We start from the raw sequence: 23,482 nt of genomic DNA, 5'->3' as shown, positions 1-23,482 counted from the left end.
GAGGTGTTGATCTCATGGACTCTCTCATGGCTCTATATCGAATCAAAATAAATCATTTTTTAGATCTAACTATAATAATCTGCTGGCTGTTGTATAGAAAGGACTCTTTCGCTGTCAGTGGTTCTGAGAAAACAATGATGCTTCAAGAATTCAAGCTTTGTATTGCTGAAGCTCTGCCTCTTGAAGGAAAACCTACGACACCTCGTAAAAGAGAGCTGCTATCACAGACAACGACTTCACAATTCATAAAAAAAGAAATTAGGTGCTGCTACCAAAGCAATACCTCCTGTTGAAATCCGAACTGATGGGTACCATCACTTTCCAGTAGTGATGACAAGAGGAAGATGCAAGAACCCCAATTGTAAGGCAGCCCCTGCGTTTTACTGCGAAAAATGCAAAGTGCATTTTGCATTACCAAGGACAAAAATTGCTTTGTTGATTTTCACCGAAATTACACTGTTGACAACTGGTATTTCTAATATGTTTCAAATGTGGCTTCTAATTTTTTATTGTGCTTTTACTTGGAGATTTCCGTGCGTTTGAAGTGGTGCTTCTTATGACGATGCCATGTGGCGTAGGCTACGCAGGAGCCGCGGTGCACCGTCTCGACGACACTCCTCAACTCAATAATCACCTACGCAAGTCAATAATGGGATTCCTGGGGAGAAGTAGCCTACTGCTAGTAGCCTACAATACAACCAAAACCAAATTATCAGCCACAGCCATTCAAAAAGCGTTGTGCCATATGTGTTGACGACATCAGAGGAACGGGATATTCCAAAAAATGAAATAATCTCATCAAAGTTTCTCATCGTTTCTTCAAATGCAATATGCCTTTGTACTCAGCTGGTCATACAGGCAAATGTTAAAAATTTCATGGAATCAAAAGATCACTAACGATGAAGTATTATCTAAATTCAATTCAAGCAAATTCTCTTACAAATAGTCAAAAGAATAAAATTGAAGTATTTCGGACACACAATAAGGCAAAACTCGTTACAAAGATCATTAATAGAAGGGAAGATAAACGGTAAAAGAAACAAAGGCAGACCAAGAATGATTTGGACATCAAACATCACTAAATGGACAAAACTAAGTTATGAAAATGCAGTACGAACAGCTCATGGTCGAGAACAATGGCGCATTGTATTCAACCCTCAATACGAGGAAGAAACAATGATGATGATGATGATTTGTGCTCAAAGCACACGTTGAAATTATGTACCGTATTTTCTTGAATAGAAACCGCGGCTACTTTTATTTTTATTTTTTGAACGTTTTGTGTGGCTTCTATTCGAAGGCGGCTTCTATTATGTTTATATGAAAGTTTTTGTCTTCTAATTGGTGCTCACTGCTCGGTGGGCATTCGAGTTTCGAGTAACAAGAAAACGTAACCAGTAAGTCAGCTGCAATTTTAATGTACCGGTATCTTTTGTGAAACCGCTAATCCGACAGCTGCTATTATGTTCGCATCTGTGTGAAGCAAACAAAACCAAAAGGAAATACCTTTTGCTTTACCTGCCGCCTTTTAATTACAGTACCGTGCTCATCCAACTTTATGCAAAGCACTGAAAAACAATGAGCCGGCTCCAACGCAATGTGTAGTGTGTGTGCCGGTGTATCATATTATATAGCTTTACGTGCGAATCTTACATCGTGCTTTACTTCTGAAATCTTCGATGCTAGAAGCCCATAGATATTTTACTGGTTGGAAAATCTGGCATTGTTACATTATGTTACAATGTAAACAATGACTAAAATTTTCAGTAAATAATGACGGTTTACATTGTTGTGCAATGCAAAAATGACTGATTATATCGGCCGGATATCAATGGTTTCTATCGTTTTCAACATCAAATTGAAACAAAAATTGCATTTGCTTTTCACAAGCCAATGCTTTCCGAAACTTATAATGTCTAGTTTTCATGGAAACAAGCATCCCTTATCAATAGTACCTAAAGTATTGCCTTTTTTGTTTGTGTTGTTTTGCCTTACAATCGCATGAAAATATTTCGATGTGAGAAGAGCAGCCTACTATTGAAATTATATGAAATTTCTCATTTGCAAATTTGTTGTTGTTTAAATTATTGATTTTCACGACAGCGTCTAACAAAGAAGCAAAAGCCGTTCCAGTTGCACTGTAGCACGTTTATGACTAACCATGTGGGATACTCACTAAAATACAATTATAAATAACGCTAGGTTGGATTACTTCTTTTATTGTCTATTTCTACCAGACAGTTTACTTGCTACGTCGTAAGTAACAACTAACAAAGACAACATAAAAGACACAAAAAGAAAATACAGTTGGACAGAAACTATTACCTGAAAGTGGTAAAACAATGGGTACAAGCAAAGCAGCCATTATCTCAGACACAAGATCCATCCTTTACGTTGATCGTCTTCAGACGTTAAAAAACGTAAAAATGACAAAGTTTTCTTTCTAGGAATAGTTTTTAACAAGAACAAAGAAATTGTCATATGGTTTCAACAAAAGAAGTGATTTCACCGTAGTTTCAAAGTTTATGGTAATAGTTGACATGGAGCTACAATAAAAAACAATTAATTTGTAGGCTACCCGATTATTACCCTTCTTCAAATTTTTCAAACCTTTAGATACCGCACAGGATTGATAGAATAAAGCTGTCACCGTTTATTAGTCATGTTGTAAAGAAGTAATTTTGCTGTACCATAGACAGAAGCAAAACAAATCAATTGGGTTTGAATGACGCTATTGAAACCCAATTACCCATCGGTCTATCATCTGTGTGAGGTGTAATCTGTGTATTGTAGTCTCTTGTTAGTCTCTTGTTATAAAAGCTGAAAATTACGTTTTGTTGGTTACTTGAAAGAGAAGTTATTTTGTTGTACCATAGAGTAGACAACTAATCAATCTCAATTATGACAGTGTGGTCCAAGTGCAGACCCGCGAGCCAAATTTGGCCGCGAGCTCCTTTTTTTTGCCCAGAGAACTGATAGTCAGCTTTGCTTCAATGTAGCAATATCACTTCAATTTTTGTTTCTTTGTTATTGTAATTGACAAAAAACTTTGTGAACGATCCTTTGTGATGCATAACAATGTTTTTAGTTACTCGCCTTGTTGTCCTAGCCTAAAACTTACCAGTTTCGCAAAACCTAAAGGTCAAGATAATGAGTAGACTACTTGTAAAAAAAAGAAAGGTGGAAGAAAGATCATTTTAAAATAAAGAGGAAGAAGATTATTTATTTGCAGAAAATTCAGGAAAACCACTCTGTCTAGTTTGCCAAAAAAAACAGTTTCAGCTGCTAAAGAGTATAACGTCAAGCGCCATTATGAGTCTTTTCACAAAAATAAGTTTAAACTGACGACATCCAAAGTGGTTCTCTGTGGCCTTTGGCTATGCGATTATGGGAGCCAGATCAGGCCGCAGAATCAAAGTGTTAAACGTAGTAGCATATTTTGGGTGGAGGGTAGAATATTTTAACATTTTTGTTTGTGCTGTATTTTGTGTGCGACAGCATCGCTGGTCAGATAAATGAAGCGTGAATTGGATGGTGAAAGAATTGTTTTCGCTTCGTCGACGAAGAGACGCTGACCTAATTTACTGGTATCTCTGTGCGGTCGAGTGTGGCGAGGATTGACAGATGCCTCAGAAATGTTAAAGTGTTAAACGAAAGCGTTGTTTGTACGTTGTAAATTCTTTTCGCTGACCAAGTTTTTATGTGCAGTAGGCTACTTGTTTTGTTTAGTTTAGTTCCAATGGCAGAGCTAGAGGTAGTCATAATGCAGAGAAAAGCACGATTTAAAATGAAGTTATGTTATTTGTTTAATTCACAGCAAAACTTTGTATGAAACCTACTGTAGGGGATAGTGGTATTGTTTTGTTTGTCGCTGTGACTTCATCGTGGATTATCAACAACTAGTGAACTAAGTTGTTCATATACATGAATTTCCCCTTGAAGTAGAATATTGAAATCAACTACGTAATTGCGTTACTTTGGGCGATCTGCACCTTGGACACGAAATGGTTTGGTAAGTAACATTGTGACTTTTTTCTAGTACCGTACTATAATTGTCAAACTAATTAAACCAAAGTTATTGACTTTTTGTCTATCTACAGTAGTATTCTTTATGTTGTGTATATATGCTGTAACACCAGTCTAAATTGTAACAACAAAAAACATGTAGGTCGTAGCAGATTATTATATATATTCTGTAATCTGTGTATTTTTTGTTTACACTGTTTGTTTTTGTCACAACTTATAAAACCAAATGCTGTCAAGGTTAGGTCTAAAACATTTGACCAGTTATCCATTTAAACCAGTGGTTTCCAAAGTGGGCGCCAGCGCCCCCCTGTGGGCGTTTGCAATCATAAAGGGGGCGCTGGCTATAAAGTGGGCGATTGGGGAGCGCTGAGAGTAAATCGGGGCAGTTACAAGAAGATGATAGCAAAGCATTTTTTGTCATGTTTCGCTTCAAGGAAATACAAAAGAAGACGGTGACTATAAGAGCTCTGTGGCAGATTTTGTAGCAATTATGTTGGCAAAGTCGCTTCACAGTGCCTTACAAGTTTGTTGAGGTCGTAACACGTGACTTACTTTGAAGCACTGCGATTACGCAAATCCGATCTTTCAATCCGAGAGTATTTTGATCTAGCGTTCGTCTTAATCTATCTTTGAAGACTGTCATCAAAGCAGTGAATAAAATTAAAGCGCACGCTCTGAATACACGCTTATTCAAATGATTGTGCAATGAGAATGATGAAGCTTTTGAGCGCATACTACTCCACACCGAAGTACGTTGGCTTTCCCAGAGAAATTGATTCACGATTTTATTCGCTGTTTGAAACTATCAAGGAATTTCTGCAGAGTTGTGATCCTGCCCTTGCAAATGACGTCCTGGTTGTGAAAAGTGATATCGCCTACTTGTCAAACATAGGCTATTTTCCTAATTTAATGAATTGAATTTATCCCTTCAGCGTAACGAAATAAGCTCGTGTTGTATCAGCGAAATTTAGCTAGACGAGAATTTTTCCACTTCTCAAGCTTGCATCAACTTGATACCAGTGGCAAAGGCATATCTAATCATCTTCAAGAAGTACGCAAAGACATGGGAGTTCGATTCCAGGATGTATTCCAGTTAGAAATCTATGATTGAATAATCGACCTATTCTGTGATAGTTCCGAACATGAAATTTTTAAGGAGGAACTAATAACATTGTAAAACGATTTTGCACTCAAACCGAAGTTCAACATCTCGTATCAATCGTTCTGGCTGCAGAACCAAATCAAAGAGACATACTCTCACGTGTGGAATCGGATCAAAGTTTTTATTATTGCCTTTCCCAGCTCATACTTGATGGAGCGTGCTTTCAGAGACTTTTTGGTAATTTGTCCGATATGACTTGAAAAAATTCGGTCATTTTTTATTTATTTCGGTCATTTTTTCTGATGAAAATATTTCCTTTCAAGTAGCTGCTCCAAACCAAAATTTGCACTTCCTGACTAGCTACAACATTAAGTTTCGCTGAGAAACGTTGTCGTGTTTTATCTGAGAAAAGTTAGAACAGACAAACGTTTCTTCAACGTTCATCAGCGAAACTCAACCTTGCAACATCCGGCCGCAATTGACCGAATTGACTATATTTTTTTCGGACATTTTGCTAAAAATAGGTCAATGACCGATAAATGACCGAAAAAAAAAACAGGACTCTAGTTTTGTCATTTGACTAGAAGAAGCAGTTAAACCACGAACCCATACCGGTAACTCTTTATTTAATTTGATTAAATAGGTGAAGCAACTTACATTGCATAGAATTGTCTGATAATATTCTATTGTGAATTATTTAGCGTGAGAATATTTAATATTTTCTGGCAACTTGTCATGTTTTGCACGATGGTTTTGTTGTGTCTACTGTTCTAAGTACATATCAAAGCCAAGAGAAAGTAACTGGCCACTCTCCTTTCGTTAGTGCCGAAGGCCTAGTGTGATGACAACCTTATCTTCTCATTCCCAAAACTTAGTAACTGAGTTTGGCACCACATTTACCTTATCTATTAATTATGCACAGCTCATAGTTATTTTGTATTTGCAGATCGCTGGAGAGCTCTGCTGTGCTTACCACTTGTATTCAAAGAGGGAATACAGCATTTTGTGATAATTGGCGCTGTAAGTCATCAGTCTACCGCTAGCTATAATTGATTACAATTACATTTTTTACTTAAACGGTTTGATGCTGTTACCTCGCAGTATCCGTATCATAATGCACGTAAGCACTATGTAAGGTAGGAGGCACTACTTCACCTATTAGAATGTATCAAAATAAAAACAAAATGGAAAAATGATGATCATCGTAGAATGTGTATGACTGTCTTGCAATATTAGTAAAAGTTATATCTCATTTTATATCCCGCATTCACATTAAGCGCTTGCTTAATGAAACAAAATTTGTCGGAAAATGCTTCACAACTCATTACTCACACCTAGTGGTCAAAATTGTTAAACCGTACATCAGCGGAAACATCATCATTTACAGATGATGATTCCGCTAATTCCGCACCTAGTGGTCAAAATTGTTAAACCGTATATCAGCGGAATGCCAACTCTATTTTCTTCGCAATAGTGCACTCTCCAAGACAGAGCGTTAAAAAAGAGGTGAGATCACGGGCTCTAAGTCCACTGACGTCACAAATAAAAGAGAGAATTTTTTTTCCATTTTTTTGCTTGCAAAAATGCGCATGGTTTTTATCGGGGCTCTGGAATAGGAGTTTTTAAAAAAACAGGCAAGACTGCAACTCCGGCTGCATACAAAACGATAAACAATGTTTTTCAATTTTAAACTGCATGCAATTAGATATATAAGACTAAGCTTCTATTACTTACAACAACACAACTTTAACGCACAACGTTTCATAGAACCACTGATTATTATTCTTTTTGTATTCTTTTTGAATACTCCAAAAAACAATCTGGAGGTCCTAAAAAACCTTACAACACTGAAGCCGGAGTCAGCCAGTTATAAATCGAGGAGTCGAAGTCGTAAATTTTTCTCCCAACTCCACAGCTCTCGTTTTGACACATTAAAGCTTTGGATGTTTTAAAAGAATTTTGTTTGAGCAAATGAAATTTCAAGAATCGTGGTGAGAAGCAAAACTAAATAAAAGAATTGAAACTGAAACGAACCAATAATTTCAAGTAGCTTTAAGATTAATTCGAAGTGTTCGGTTTGCCCTATTTTCTAGAAACGTAAGTGCGTTTGAAAACAAAACCGTGTCATGACGAATTTTTGTTTTGTTTTTTTATGTACAAATTCTGCAAAAAAGTCAAAGTGTTCATGTTAAAAGAGTTTTTTTTAACCATAAATAGACATAACTAAGCAACGAGACAACATTTAACATTGTGAAAACAAAAACGACATAACAATCGTTCTCGGTTATGCAATTTGCATCTAGTAGTCTTCATCAAGCCTTTAAAACACCTTGTACCTTGAATAAGAAATACTAAAGATTAGACAAAAATATACAGGATAACAACAAAACTATGGTCTAATCTAAACAATTGAGAAACTGCTATATCTTGCACACATACGAAATGAGAACTAAAGTTACAGCTCTTAAAAAAAGCGTTTTGTTTTGCCTGATCGAAGATGAAATTAAAAGTGAAATGAAATGCAGATGAGATGATCAAAATTGAATTGAAATTTGAATTTTATTGGATAAATGTTTTATTAATCAGATCATAAACAGTTTTTCGAGGGTCACATTTTGCTGCTGAATATTTCATTTGCCTGCCATTTTTATATTGGTGCGAAATTGTTACATTGCCAATAACTCTGTAAAGCTTATTTGTGTGCCATAGAGATGGTAGTGTGTCACAACAACACAATTCGTTAGCATCGTATAAATCTATACCTTTTCCAAGTATAATCAGTTTTACCATAGGCCTATAATTCTTATAAGGTTGGATCAATGCTAATGTTACATATTGTTTTACAGGATGACAGTTTCAGCTTGACAAAAGTCACAACTCCTTATCTGGAGCACATCCGAGGGATTTTCTCTACACGTGCAAAGGCAACTGCTATGCCACATCGAGGAGCCTGAAACTGCACTGCTTCTGCTTCTGCACACGTATTGGATATTTGATATTAACTTTCCCCAAGAAGTCGCCGAAACGCTACAACTATTAAATTACCTGTGTGACATTTCCCGGTTTCCGTTGATATTAGCACACCTGTGCAAGCTTTAATAAATCAGTTTTGAATAACAATTTAGTAGTGCTGGTGTAAGGCAGTGATTTTTAACATGATTGTGTTCCTCGGTACACTATATCGTTCCGTAAAAGATCGTCAGGTGTTCCGCAAGAAATTGTTAAAATGGACTAGCGTTCTATGGAACACAGGTCGAAAATTAAAATCACAACTGCTTTGCGTTTGCCTTTCTGCAATTCCTGCCCGTATATCAACTTTGTGCAATTGTGCTCATCCAAACAGGCCAAGATATCGCATTGAGAAAAGCTGAAAGTGAATAAACTGTTGTTGTATTGTTTATTTTATTGCATTATGGATTAGCCCATATTGTAAAATCCGATTTGGTGTTCCGTAACATTGTTTTAATGGTAGTAAAAACAGAGAGAGACTGTTCACCAGGCATTTTATAATAAAAGTAATTGTCTTGTCTTAATAAAAGTCTTGTTGCGTGTTTTAATTCTGATTCTTGCTGCTTACTTTATTCATTTTATCAGTACGTTTTTGTGTTGTGCCATCGTTGCTGAACAGGTTGTGTTAACCTGTTTTAGCCACCTTGATAAAGTCAGTCGTGCTGACTGACGAAACGTCGGAAATACAAAAGCTAGTTATCATCTTTAACATCAGGAGGTAACCTAGTAAATAGTCACCAGAAGAACGCAAATTACTTTTATTATTGTTTTAATGCATAAAGTGTTCCGTGGCTCAAGAAAGGTTGAAAAACACTTGTGCAAGGAACACTTTTTACGCAACTTGACGGATAGGGAGGCAGAAAGTGCAACAAAAAAACAGGAACACGAATTAATGCGATAAAAAAAACAGTCTGAATTGTAGAGTGGACATTTCCAACTCAAGCAAAAGTAATAAGGTAAAAATTAGGACCATCCTAAAGGGTGGAAATTTAGACAGCCTGAGAGTAAATGCTACTGAGGTGGAAATTTCCACCTCAGATGAAGGGCGGAATTTTACACTTTTTGTGGTGGAAAAATCCACCCTATGAGTGTATGGGCCTAGGGTGGAAAACAGAGACTAGGGTGGAAATTTCCACAGTTTAGGGTGGATTTTGCTGGGGGTGGAAATTTCCACCATTGCTCAAGGGTGGAAATATCCACCATTTTTGGTGGAAAAATCCACCCTACAGAAGCATAGGGTGGAAAACAGAGACCACCCTTAGGGGTGGAAATTTATATACTTTTTGCTTAACAGTGTACTGTATTTCAGTGTTTATAAAAGTATGAGCTAAAATGTACCTTGTATAGCCAACTATGGAAATGCTTGGACATTTTAGACTTTTGAAATTTGACTGTGAGACGACATAACATTAAAAAAACTTAGTAAATAAATTATTCCAGCCCTTCTGTGGTCGGAAAGAAAAAGTCAACTAAAAAGTAACTTCAATTTTAAACTTAAACTTGTACGAAAATTTTTTAACAATTTAATTATCAAGATTTAATTTATTGGAATAATATATGGGAACAAAATCAATAACAGAAAAAAGTTGCAAAACTGTTTAAGGCGTGCATATGATGTAGACTTAGAGCATACATGTAAATCAAAGTACAATGTTAATATGATGTTAATAAATGTTAAAATGATTAACTTTAATATAAATTTAAATACGATGAAGTTAAAAGACTTCTCTTGTTAGGTGAAATATAAAACTTTGAAAAACTAAATTACCTTAACTTAACTATTAATTAGTTAAATAATTAATTTAACTAAATTATTTAATTTATTTTTTACTTCGAAATATTTTTTTCATAAAAGATGTAAATCTGCGCTTCAACGATTGATGTTTTGAGTCTTGTGATGCTGAAGATGAAGCATTCTGAGATGATGATTGAGGTCGATTTGAAGCGTTGGGTGGCGTAGTCTGTTGTTGAGATTCTTGAAGAATGGAATCTTGAAGGAGATCTAAAATAAATATGTTTATATTACAACAATAGATATTATTTAGTTATAGCAGACATGTTTAACAATTTAATATTTTTATATTATCAAGATTTAATTTATTGGAATAATACAGTATATGGGAACAAAATCAATAACAGAAAAAAGTAGAAAAACTGTTTAAGGCGTGCATATGATGTAGACTTTAAGCGTACATGTAAATCAAAGTACATTTAATAACGGCCATCAAGCCTGATATTATGTCAACAATGTGTTTATTGGGATGTTTATTTGTTATACGATAATATTACCAGAAGAGCTTGGTTGGTGGGAAGATGATGGCGTTTGTGATGATGTAGATGCACTTAAAGGTTGTTGGGTTGATTTGGAGGTTGAGTTGCCTGTAAAAATTTAATATGAATTTAAATATAATGAAGTTAAAAGACTTCCCCTGTAAAATGGATAACAATGAATAATACGGTAAAATGAATAAACTACAAAACTAAATTATTTAATTTATTTTTTACTTCGAAATATTTTTTTCCTTAAAGATGTAAATCTGCGCTTCAACGATTGATGTTTTGAGTCTTGTGAAGCTGAAGATGAAGCATCCTGAGATGATGATTGAGGTCGATTTGAAGCATTGGGCGGTGTAGTCAGTTGTTGAAAGTCTTGAAGAAGGGAATCTTGAGGGAGATCTAAAAATTAATATACTGTTATATGTTTTTTGTATACTGTAGTTTCTTACAAAAAAGCTTTTGGTATGGTTGTAACAATACGTAACAAAGATTAACGACAAATACAAATCAATTATTTAGTGATTGGCATGATTGTAAACATTATATTTTCGTGATAATAGACCCTTTGTTCACTTAACAAAAGCTCTATTGAACTTAAACGTGGTGTTACCTTACAAATTGACACAAAGCGGTAAAACTTGCAAACACAAACTATCGAATAACTGACCTAAACAAAACCTGTAGGCCTACGTATGCTGCCAACAACTCTACAAGACTGCCAGATTATGACAAATAATGAACCAATACGTAACAAAGAAACTTTTAAATTGAAGCATTGTGACCAGTAAGCTTGCTGCTGCGCTGTCAGGAAGAAGGAAGATGTGTGACGACGAGCGACGTGTCACAATGATGTAATAACCTAGATAGTAAAATTGGTTGTTTTTACATTGATTCAACGTCTGCAGATGGATCAACGTCAAATGCACAATCTTTTCTACCTGGGAATTATATTTGAAATGATTCTTTGTTAAAATAATGTTAGAGCCCATTTTGCAAACTGCAGTGCCCACAATTCAATCCCCACTATACAATACACTGCTCTAAAGCAGCTGAGTGATGGAAGAGCTGGGAATTAAAGATTATCGATACATGTAAACGATCGCCTAGCCTAGTGGTTTCCAATGGAGATAAATATCTTTCACTTGTAGCTGACAAGAAAGCACATATCGTATATTGTTCCTTGTCACAACATATTCACAAAATATTTAGCCAATATTCCTACTTGAGGCAATTTGTGAAGACGACGTTGATGGTTGCGTCAGTGCTGACGTAGATTCTACTGAAGGACGTTGGTTCATTGCAGAGCTCGATTGATCTGTAAATTTGGAAAAATAATTTGTTGTTTGTGCAATAGATATTATTTAGTTATAACAGATAAACAAATAAGCAAATATTGTTCATTGCCACATTGTACTCGCTGTGTAACACTTGTGCCTCTTCTAGCATAAAGTTATGAAGCACAAGATTGAGAGAATACAATTGACAAAATCAAACAAATATTAATTACATAATCGCCTGAGCGCTCATTCACAAATAACGTCAAGGGTCCAATTACTAATGATATTTGTTGAAAGGAATATCAATTATTATAATGAATTTCTCCATAAGATAACAAATTATATCTTGACTTGGTCTATTATAATGAAAAAAAAACTCTATGATTAGATTTGTTGTTAGTGGTACGATAAATAAACTGTAGATGAAATAAAAATTAACCTTTGTTTATGAACGGATCCAAAAGGAGTCCTGACGTAAATTGTACAACAACAGCCCAGTGGTCCTTCAGCAGGTTATTTTGAACGAAAAATCTAAAATCGCTTAATGACATTTCACGACAGATATATAAAGCACTGAAGTACTCCTGAAAGGTCTGGTGGCTAAAATATAATCGTTGCTGCCCTTCCATGAGCGCATATTCTCTGTTTGCTCCCATTAGAGTGACGACAAGATCTTGAACTTCCTGACTGGAGAGATTATTTTTTTCAAGGTCGTCTGTTGTGATTAAGACGGTTCCTCTTTTTGTTGCTTTGTAAGCGAGTTTGGAAAGTTTGATGACAATATCATCTGATATCGAAATTCTAGCGTGTGCTGAGGTTTTAAGATTTAACAATACAGTATAAAATATCCTGGTCATTGTGGATATATCATCAATTTGTGACGATCCAAGGGATGCTCTCACGTAGAGCTGCAGCATCAGAGGGTTGTGGCACATTGATGTTAAGTGTGGAGTTTTTACTGCAAGATTGTACCAAAGAATCTCGGATTGTTGTTGGTCGTTGACTAAAGCGTCGAATAACGTTTTCATGTTGTTAGATGTCAGATCACGAATGAAGTAAGTGCGTTTGGGTTGGCATCTTTCAGGAATATGAAGCATTGCGTGTGGTCGAGAAGTGAATATCAAGTGACAATTCTTAAGAAATTTTTGCAGACACAGATTTGAAACAAGATCCCTATATTGAAGTGGAGTGTTGTATTTGGATTCTTCTACATTTTTGTTCAAGTTCCAACTCACTTGATCAAATCCATCCAAAATAATAAAGCAGTTTTCTGGATTGGCTGTCATCCATTCAAAAACAGAATTCTGTTCTTGGTCGCTTAAGTTGTAATTGCAATCTCCCAGTAAAAACTCTTTCAATGTAAATTGTCTGTTGCGGTCATTCATGTCCATAAAAAGCTTCCTTAGGACGAGAACATTTTCATTATGAGAAAGTCGTCTTGCCAGACGTTTCGATAAAGTTGTTTTTCCTGACCCAGGATATCCAATTACTGATACAAACCTGTTGGTTTGAATATCAGAAACTAATTGATCGATTGTTACTGCTTGGTCAGATTTACTTAATTTAATTCCTTGACTTTTGGGATTGTACTTGTTATCGTCAGGAATGGACCTTCCTTCGTAAAAATGAACTTTATACATTTCACAATAAATTTCTGGAAAACCCTCTGGAGAAACGTCAAAGCTGGAGAGATCAACGTCATATTTGCGATGATATTGTTTGCGAGCTGCATGTTGCAGCTTTTTTAATTCTTTTGCAGAACCTAAACAAAAGAAAAACAAAAACATATTTGAAAAATTACTTTTGAATTGACGAGTGATCTTATTGGCAACCTCACTTGATTAGACTTTGAGTGAGTTATGGTTAAGCAAATATTAGAAGCTTGGTAAAATATCCAAACATATACGGCTAAGTACAGTTACGATTCTGATTTAATAAGCTTGTTCAACACGTTATGTGTTTTACGTTTCTCAGTTTATCAATACAATATTCAAAACATTTGTGAAGGATATTGCAAATTGTAAGCCTAAACAAACGGACTTTAGTAATTTTACCAAACCACCACGTTTAGACCGCTGGAAACAAAAATATTTCGTTTCTTTTAGAGGCAAAATTTAAATCTTTATTTTTGTTCAATTTGGGTAGAGAGGTTACTTCCTTCACCGCAAACAGACATAGCTGAGCAACATCACAACATTTAACATTATAACAAACATAAATTAAAATAAAATGTCGAACGTAGTCGGCTACGCCTATTGCTCTTATCAAGCCAATAAAATATTAGGCTACATTCTTTACAAGCACAATCTACAACTACTGCTTATCTTGCACACAAATGGACTGACAACTCAAAAAGATGACGCAGCAGAACGTGCCGGGAATTTGAAAAAGGAATAAACTAATGTTCAGAAGAGAAGTGTTTGAACAGATTACGCATGATGGACAGAAGTACAAGCCCGAGACACAAACAAAGCACAAAAAAAACACACAACAACACTAACAAGCCATAACATGTGGAAATTTAATTGAAAGACTGTTAAGAGATAGGAGTTATTAGTTCAGAGTTATGCATTTGTAACAAAACAAATAAAAATTTTAGAATGTACAATGCTCCAAAAATCTTGCACAATATTCTTCAAAAATTTAATACTGACAATTTCCTACCGATCGGTCAAAATTACGTAGCAGAAGATATGGAAATAGTGAAAGTAAAGGAAGAATATGCTGCTGAAAGAGTTATGTGGAGGACTGCCATTTGCACTGGCGACATCACTTAAAGTTGGAGTAAAGCCAGAAGAAGAAGAATATGCTGGTCCGGAGTGAAGAGTTGTCGCGGTCAAGAATTTGTCAGAGTTGCCAAATTATTTACTTTATAAATATTGTTTTACAAGCTTTGCTATATCAGAGATGCCCGGTACTTCAACTGAACACTAAACAGCATCACGTTATTTTAAAGTTGAATTAAGCATTCTACCATTTTTAATGCAAAAGTAGTTTATAAGTTATGATTATATAATTAAAAGTAGATTATATTTTTAATTATTTAATGAAAATAATGTTGATGTGATCGTTTGCGGCAGATAGAAATGTCCCATTTTCATGGAAATTGACAAACTCGTTTGCAATGGTGACAAAACTAATGCAGGGTTTGTTAGCTGACCTAGAAACTTTTACTACAAGTGGCGTTTGTAGTAGCCCGGATGTTGCATCGTTGCTTAAAACCGTGCAATCTTAAATTAAAACTTTGCTAGATCGGAAGGCAGTCGCAATATTATCTTTGAAACGACAAACAACTTGTTATAACGTGGAAAGCAACTTTTTTATTATAATTCCAAAATCCAATAAAATTTAACATTTGCCGAAACTTTTATTTTTTTCAAATGACTGTTTACTAGAAGTTTTTGATAAAAGTTTGTGTAATATTATATGAAACAATTATGAAATCTTTTTATGCGTGTCTATAATGAGTCTGGAACTTAGTGATTGGTAGCCTACTTGTGGACATTTGTGTGTCAGTATTATCGAAAAGGTGTTATTAGCATATTCATGCTAAAAGTCTAAAATATTTTACTAAAAGCAAAAAAGCTTATGTGACGTATCATAATATGAGGAGGAAAGGTCAACAGCAACCAATATTACGTTATAGCGATATTATAGAGATAATACCAAGCAAGAAATGGTATATCTTGTTTTTGAGTGTGACACCACAATATCTGAGTGGCCATCAATTCTCTATGGGCAGACTGCAGTTGCCTGAAATAATTTTCCAAGGATCAACCTACGAAGTCTTGCCGTTGTCACTTACAGTATATTGCTACAGGTCCTCTAGACACACTGACCTCAAAACCAATTGTAATCAACATCCTGTTTTCTTAAATAGTTCAGAACAACTGACCCAAAGGCCCGTCTCAGCAACTGAAGCAAACAAAAATTCATTCATTTAAACAAATCCACAAAACCTTGATCAATACTTTTGTTGATATTTATTAACGTTGTTGTTTTATTAATGAACAAAATACAAAGAGATGCTACTTTGAAAAAAAAAAAAATACTTTGAAATATTTTTTCTATTAAAATGTTACTTTTAAAGTATTTACATTTTTATTGCAACGAACAAGTGACTTTATAATGTTTTTTGTATGATTCTAGCTTCGCAATAAAATCAACGATATATTTTGCTAATTGTTATAACATTTTGCTGAATCTTTTGAGTTTTCCGTTGTTTCGAAGATTAAAAGTATGAAGCTGATTTGTTTGCATAGCTTAAGCTTGGCATGGTTACAGTTGATAGTGAAGCAAGATTGATTGACAATCAAAACGACTTATACAACTTTTCAATTAAAATACAGCAACATAGCAACAGTTTGCAAACTCTTTATGTCTATCATCATTTAGCTCAATGCCTTATGCCTTAATAACCGAGCCATTATTACCATAATTACGGAAACTATTTCAATCAAATATAAACAGTACAAACCTTCATTTTCAGACTTGGCACAGCTTTGCTCCGGCAAATTGTAGATCGTTGTATGAAACTGCCTCTTGTCAACGTGTTTCACCACTTGTTGATACTGCCGCTGGTCAACCTGGACCACTTGAAGATGCTGCCGCTGATCAACCTGGACCACCTTTTGATCAACATGTTGATGGACAGTTGTAGAAAACTGTCGGTTGTCCTGGTAAGTCAGATGTTGCTGAGCTTGTCCTGTGAGAAAACTTTTTAAATATTGTTTTGACAATTAACATGTGAGCCTTGAATTTAACGTAAGAAGACGTCAATGCTTAATGTCGGGATCATGGCGGTTGTAAGTTTTGTTCTCTTTTAATAAAATGAAGCAACATATTTTAAAATGCGTGAAATACGTAAAAACCAATGCTATCAAAATTATCAACATGTTAGAGCAACAATCAAATCAAACTCACCTTCATCCACCACTTTCTCACTTGAAATTCCTTCGTTATTGTTTGAGAGAGACATGTTTTCTAATTTGTGAATCTCGATAGAATAGAATACTAAAACTTAGCAGCTGACACTACAAAACACAATTGCAAGTGATTATAATGACGCTCCAGTAACAACAAAACAGACAAATCAAGCAATTATAAAGTTTGATTGAACATGTTTTATGGCGACAAGCCACCTTGCTTAGCATCAAAATTTACAAACTTGTGTAAACGTTAGTCACACTATTTTGTTTCATCTAAAGCGTACGCCCGGGGATTGAAGATTTAGATTGAATGGATGGATGGCAAGGAAGCAATTTTCAGGTAAAACACAGTCGCATGCTTTTGGGCGGTGTCGAACCGGCATCCTATTGAGCGTCGTACCAGGGCTCTCACCACTCGGTTGCGCTACCGACACATTGTTGCTCTAACTCTGACTTATCTTCACCAATTAAACTAGAAACAGAGCAACAACATTTATTTTTACTGTTTTAATTTGACCCTTCCAAGATTCGAACCTTGTCCTACAAGTTGTCGACTGTACAGAAGCGTTCAGTCGCTTGCGCTTATAACTGAATTATCACGTGAGTATCACGTGAGCAATGCGTGGCCAGGAAAACGATAGAAAAAATGAAATGTTCTTGATGAAAAAAGTTTTTACCTCACAAGCATAAACGAAAAGATTCTTTGTTTACGTAATCGCAACCTTGATAGACGTTGAAACAATACTTTGTTTGCAATGTCTTGCTAATTTAAAGATTTGGAAATTAAATAAACCAAAACTTTTGTTGATACTTTCTCTGTCGGCAACAATCCAGTTATACTTCAAACAGCTTTGCTAGGCGTATGAACAACAAAAGCACGGGTTGCAGTAGATCACACATATAAGTTTCGACATCAGCCAAGTTAAACTTCTATCTCACTTTTTCTTCCATTGCAGCATATTATTAGCTCATAGACCTCTCGCTACAAAAGATATCTTTCTACAGACAATGTTGTGCGCATCTAGTCACAGTACGCAATATGTCATTGATTGGCTAGTCGATGAGGCGAGTGTAGGCGGTGCGGTATTCAACGATGGATTGAACCAAAGCCAATGTGTCAGCACTTGCACCCAAGTTGTGCCCGCCAAACGCCTCAGCAAGTCGACGTGAGAAGTCATATTTTTGTGTAGGGACCGTAGATGGTGACGGGGTGTGGCATCCAACCTGCTGGGAATTATACACCTGACTTGTCTGACAAAAGAGCCTAACCACTTGCTCCACGCAAAGTTCACATCCAACCTGAAGAATCTCCCTGGCGATTAAAGTCAAGACATCTCTTTGTACCAGCTGCTCTTCAATTGATAAATTATTATATGAAAGACACAATGCAGCATGGTGGGGTCCACGTCTTTTAGGCGCAGACAGTTAGACGCTGGTCTAATGGGCGAGCACACTGTGGCGCCTGGATATTTAGGCGCGGAGAACTGTGGCGCCCGGTCATTTAGGTGCTATTCCTAGTAAAGTATCCAGATTGTATCAGCTTGGTAGGTAGGGCAATGCTTTTCACACAAAATGTTATATTGAACAGAAAAATCTATGGGTGAAGCTGCTTAAACCGGCAATGCTTTTCATACAAAATGTAATATTGAAGAGAAAATTATGTCATGGCTTCCGTGAGTGAAACTGCTTAAACCGGCAATGCTTTTCACATAAAATGTTATATTGAACAGAATAATATGTCATGGCTTCCGTGAGTGAAGTTGCTTAAACCGGCAATGATTTTCGCATCAAATGTTATAAGTTATTGAACAGAAAAATATGTTGTTTTTTTAATGCTCGTGTTCGGCATTTATTTGTTGTTAGTCCTGGCTTGCGTCGGCAAAAGCTTTATCAATGAATTATTCAAGTTTCTGAACATGTCTGAGTTCACTTTTAGTTAAGTCAAATAATAGCCACACTACACATCAGTAAAAAATATACCGTACCGTCCGTAGGCTACGTAGCCTATATTCAAGTGGGTGGTAGGCTTGAGTGAAGAGTAACTTAGTTTTCTGTCAAAACCCCGACTAGGTTTAATAACGAGCGAAGTCTCACCATGATGCTTGCAACTTGTAGCCAAGGTGTAGCCTATATGCTCTGTAGAAATGTATTCATGTGAACAGTAGTAGGCTAAAGCGTCTTACGCGTTCTCGTCACATGGCCAATCCATCCCGAGTAGAAGCAATTGCGAAAGATAACAGATCAAGTAAAGTTCCATCTGGCTGCAACTTGTGTTCAGGATGCATTGCAAATGTCATGTAGAGATGTGCTAATATCAAGAGTAGTAGAGCGTTGTCTCGCACCTCATCTCCACACGGTCTATCCGTCCCAAGTAGAAGTAATTATTAAAGGTAACAGATTGCACAAAGCTGCGTCTTTAAACCGGCAACTTCTACTCCAGAAGTACGTGTCCTGTGGAGATCAGGTGGTCTATTGCTCTAATTGCCCTGCATATAAGCCGACATTGAGTCTGAGCACTGCATTTGTGCATAGAAAGGTTTGGTAATTTGCTACTCCAGAAGTACGTGTCCTGTGGAGATCAGGTAGTCTACTGCTCCAATTGCCCTGCATATAAGCCGATGTTGGATCTGAGCACTTCATTTGCACCAAAAAGTTTGGTAAGTTTGCTACATCATAAAGCAAAGATTGATATGGCAGCTTCGACTATTTCAACTTCACGTAATCGTGAAAAAATTGCTGCTGATGGCTTCATGTATACATTTGATAAAACGAGTGTCGATAAAACTAAGAAGTTTTGGCGTTGTGTTGGTCGAAACGAGGGATGCAAAGTTCGAATTCACACTGATACTACAACAAACGAGGTAATATGGCGTGGGCTACGTAGCCTAACTATTATTAAACAAAGTCTTATCGATGTTGCAATTTTCTCGCTAGAAATTATTTTTCAAAAGGCACTGAAAGTTGATTGGTATCAACAAAGATATTTTAAGCTAAGCCGTAGGCTATCACTGAATAAATTGCTGTGAGCATAGATTAGTCTATTAGCAAGAAGTCATGTTGCAATCGTAGGCTCAGAGGTGGGCAAAAAGTAGCGCCTCTACCGCTACTTTGGAAAAATTGCCCACCTCTGCGTAGGCTACAAGGGTTTCTAGTACTGTAGGCTACGGGATGCGAAATTGTCTTCTAGGAGTAGGCAGCGCTAAGTAATAGTGCATTCAGGTATTTTTCAACATACATGCTTTTCTTGACTAGGTCAATAGTAAACCAGTGCTTGTTTGTTAAATGACTTTCAAAATGTTTAAAAGCGCACAACTTTGATTAATTAATGCTATAATGTGTGCAAACTTGAGATGTCCAAAGCGATTATACTACAGCCTGAAAAACTGTAGCCTACATTAAAAACTCTTACCGTGGATAGATTTTCCTATTAATTCACATGTAATATTTTTTTACACTCGAATGAAAGTGGTTTTTAATCAAGCTGTAATTGGTCGAGTGATCTATCGGGCTACAGTGCACAGTTTGTGCAATTATAAGTTTATGGGCCTAATAGACCTTTTCCGAGCTGATATCAGTCAGGCGTGACCGGGTAAACACAGTCCTCTGAGATGGCGCAGACAAAACAGATTTTGCTTGAAACTTGTTGCATTTTTGCGCGTATTGTAAGTTGTAACGACATCGCAACGTTTTCTAAGTAATTTTTATCTGGACAAACATGTGTTTTAATGTCTATGAAACCTTTAATCTTGCATTCGTTTGTAACAGGCCCAGAGTAAGTTATGATCATGTGTAAAATTGAGTGCAGTACCGGTAGGCTACAAAGTCAGAAATTCAGATTATGTTGAGGTTCAGTTCAGATTATGTTGATTAACTACCGAACCGGTAGCCTGCAAGCCTAAATTGTGTATTTTCCTTTGTAAACAGAAAAGTAAGATACACTGCCAACTTTCCCGATTTGCCTACAGTGTCACGATTTCAAATGCAACATCAAACTCTTTCTGATAAAGCGCTAGCAATATCATGCACTATCGAAGTATCTCTTCTGAAGAATGCACAGATACTACAAAAAGAAACAGTTGAACAACGTGACAGTGATCAGCTCCGGAGCTCTCTTTTATCATAAATTAGCTCCAGCTCCTGAGCTTATTGATACCACTGCTCCGGCTCCAGGCACCGAAAAGTGCTTTTATTAAAATAATGACGACATCCAATTTAATTTCTAAAGCTTAAAATTGCCTGCAGTCAACTGTTACTAAAAAATGGCACAACTTTATGAAATTTGAGGTACTTTCATCAAAATGTTATGCGGAACTAGGCTACGTTTCACAACGTATTCGTTAATTCGACGTCTGATTACGCAAATAATTTCTTAAATTTTGTTAAGGGTTGCTGTTAAATTATGTGATTTTAGCCAATAGTAGTAGCATCTTAGGAAATACATCGGAGCCGGAGCTATTTTTCAAACAACTGGCTCCAGCTCCTGCTCCAGTTCCACTTGAATTTCAAGTAAAGCTCCAGCTCCGTTGAAAATGCACGGCTCCGGGGCTCCGGCTCCAAAGCCCTGCTTACAAGTATTTGACTGTGGCCTAATAGTAAATCCTGGCTGTTCACACTTGGAAGCTTCTCCAGATGGGAAAGTGATAGATTTTTTGCGCAGGAAAGCCAACTTTAAATTTTGGAAATAAAGTGCCCATACAAATATAGATACCATAGCGTCAGAGCAGCAACGTCTCACCCTGTCTTTTGCTTAGAACTGAACCAGGCAAACAACTTGCCACAATAATTATTGAAAATCTCTCATCACTATTATTTCCAAATTCAAGGACAAATGGCTATATCCGGATGACTTGGTGTGATTTTATTGTGTGCACGTCCAAGTCACTGTTTGTACAGAGAATTCCATGTGATGATGATTTTTGGAATTGTATGTTACTTAAACTAAACAATTTTTACTTCGGCCATGCTTTAAACTATTTATGTAGCCTACTACAGAGGGAGCTCAATAAATCATTTCGCTCTTTGAAATCTGCACATTTTTACATCTAAAGCAACTTTATTCAGTGCAGACAAACAGACGGTTCATATTCAGCTGAGGTGATCACAGGTCACTGCATGAACATGATGAAATTAACAAAACATGTTTACAAGCAATATCTAATCTTTTTCTGACGAAAGTATTGGCCTTTGAAAATTGCAAAGCATGCAACAAACAGCCCAAATTTGATTAACTATTCCAAGCATGTTAACTGGTATCTTTCTGTCAAAAAAAATGAAACGAACTGACAAAAGGTTTCATAAACATTAAAACACATGTTTGTCCAGATAAAAATTACTTAGAAAACGTTGCGATGTCGTTACAACTTACAATACGCGCAAAAATTCAACAAGTTTCAAGCAAAATCTGTTCTGACTGCGTCGTCTCAGAGGACTGTGTTTACCCGGTCACGCCTGACTGATATCAGCTCGGAAAAGGTCTATTCTACTGTTGCCTTGTGATACTCTGTAATTTGCAAAGCGGACTGGAAAAACGCTGGATTTGTTTTCAGATCGTCAAACAAATCAATCGACACAACCAAGATAATAAAAGATGCGCTCATACTAAGCAGCATGCAACGCTCTCCTAGCCGCTGCACTTTAGTGTGAGTAGCAGACTCATCGAGTAAGCAGAGTCATGCAGCAATCAGCCAGCCACAAGCACAGTAAGGGAAACACAATAGCAATAATAGTAACGCAATAATAACGCAATTTTACGACACTGCTTCTTGAATTAGTCTAACTTACTTGATGTTACAGCTTAATTCACCGTAACCATTGCTTGCTTTGTTTAGGCCGACGACGAAACGGTGACGGGAGACGAAACCCCATGTTTCCATTGGAAATGTGGAACGTTCACGACCGAGTGCTTCATGACCAGGTAGGCTACACTGACCACTGAACCAGATATGATTCGCGGTTTAGGCACAGACTTATGCAGAAGAATGCGTCCTGCCTTGGTCTAGAGTAGGTTACGTTTTTTTACAATAGGTTGCTATGACTCATCATTCATATGGTAATGCAGTGTTGGTTTTTAGGATCGAACAAACAACCATGCCGAGGCCGCACACAGGAGAATCCAAAGTGAGCTGGGAATGGACCACCCAACACTTTGGAAATTGATCGACAGTTGCGGAAGGTGCAAAAATCTCGTGACCTGGAGTACGAGCAAAAGATTGCTGGATATGCTCCGCCAGCAAAGCGTAGAAAGTACAGAGATGCAGACAAAAGGCTGTTAACTTTGGTGAATCGCTTCATCGGGAGAAGTGGCGGCCCCAGTCAAACAATGTGGGAGTTTCTTCGAGGAGTGAGCCACAACTTCCACATGGGACCTTAACATTTCAAATTACCTTCTTTATGTTCATTGTGTTTTTTTATTTATTTGCAGTGTTTAATTGCGCATTTTCCGTATTTATTAATTGTATAATAAAAATCTTCATCCTTCCACCTCGTGTAGCCTACCTTCTCAAACAAAAGAGCTTGCTGTGGGTTCTTTGCTGTAGCCTACTTGCAAATTCAGGCACTGCACACCAAAATTTTAACCACCCGCTTACGGTATGTTTTTTTAATGATGTTTAGTGTAGTTATTATTTGACTTCACTAAAAGTGAAGTCAATAATGTTCGGAAACTTGAATAATTTATTGATAAAGCTTTCACCAACGCAAACCTGGACTAACAACAAATAAAACAATAATAAATCAATAATACAACAATATATTTTTCTGTTCAATATAACATTTTGTGTGAAAAGCATTGCCGGTTTAAGCAGCTTCACTCACGGAAGCCATGATATAATTTTCTGGCAAGCTGCCAAGCTGATACAATCTAC

General features: G+C 36.5%; 3 protein-coding genes and 1 long non-coding RNA gene across 19 annotated transcripts in view; 3 read left to right on the top strand and 1 right to left on the bottom strand.

Moving 5' to 3' along the window:
* LOC145788218 (uncharacterized) overlaps positions 1 to 23,482 on the bottom strand; it is a 624,890-nt gene that overhangs the window by 34,375 nt on the left and 567,033 nt on the right. For 5 of the 15 annotated variants that reach the window (XM_082599934.1, XM_082599915.1, XM_082599914.1 and 2 more), the window contains 4 exons: positions 11,637 to 11,729; positions 10,643 to 10,813; positions 10,427 to 10,516; positions 9,969 to 10,139 (listed from right to left, as the gene is read on the bottom strand). The exons of 3 other annotated variants lie outside the window; for them this stretch is intronic. In XM_082599934.1, coding sequence (XP_082456060.1) covers positions 9,969 to 10,139; positions 10,427 to 10,516; positions 10,643 to 10,813; positions 11,637 to 11,729 — 525 coding nt within the window. The remainder of the gene's footprint in view (positions 1 to 9,968; positions 10,140 to 10,426; positions 10,517 to 10,642; positions 10,814 to 11,636; positions 11,730 to 23,482) is intronic. 7 more of the 15 variants (XM_082599917.1, XM_082599920.1, XM_082599919.1 and 4 more) reach the window with 6 other exon arrangements.
* LOC145788223 (uncharacterized) overlaps positions 1 to 23,482 on the top strand; it is a 256,918-nt gene that overhangs the window by 42,339 nt on the left and 191,097 nt on the right. The window lies entirely within an intron of this gene.
* Positions 3,822 to 8,652, top strand: LOC145765592 (uncharacterized). Its single transcript, XR_014288591.1, has 3 exons — positions 3,822 to 4,012; positions 6,075 to 6,148; positions 7,975 to 8,652. It is a non-coding gene; the product is annotated as an uncharacterized LOC145765592 (long non-coding RNA).
* Positions 19,710 to 23,093, top strand: LOC145785559 (uncharacterized). The gene is made up of 4 exons (XM_082597220.1): positions 19,710 to 19,838; positions 22,166 to 22,318; positions 22,448 to 22,533; positions 22,691 to 23,093. The coding sequence occupies exons 2-4, from the start codon at positions 22,291 to 22,293 to the stop codon at positions 22,889 to 22,891; spliced, it is 315 nt and encodes a 104-aa protein (XP_082453346.1). The 5' UTR covers positions 19,710 to 19,838; positions 22,166 to 22,290; the 3' UTR covers positions 22,892 to 23,093.

This window comes from Aplidium turbinatum, chromosome 2, assembly GCF_918807975.1.
Source record: "Aplidium turbinatum chromosome 2, kaAplTurb1.1, whole genome shotgun sequence".
NCBI classification, from domain to species: domain Eukaryota; kingdom Metazoa; phylum Chordata; class Ascidiacea; order Aplousobranchia; family Polyclinidae; genus Aplidium; species Aplidium turbinatum.
This window is presented reverse-complemented; position numbering and strand designations above follow the sequence as displayed.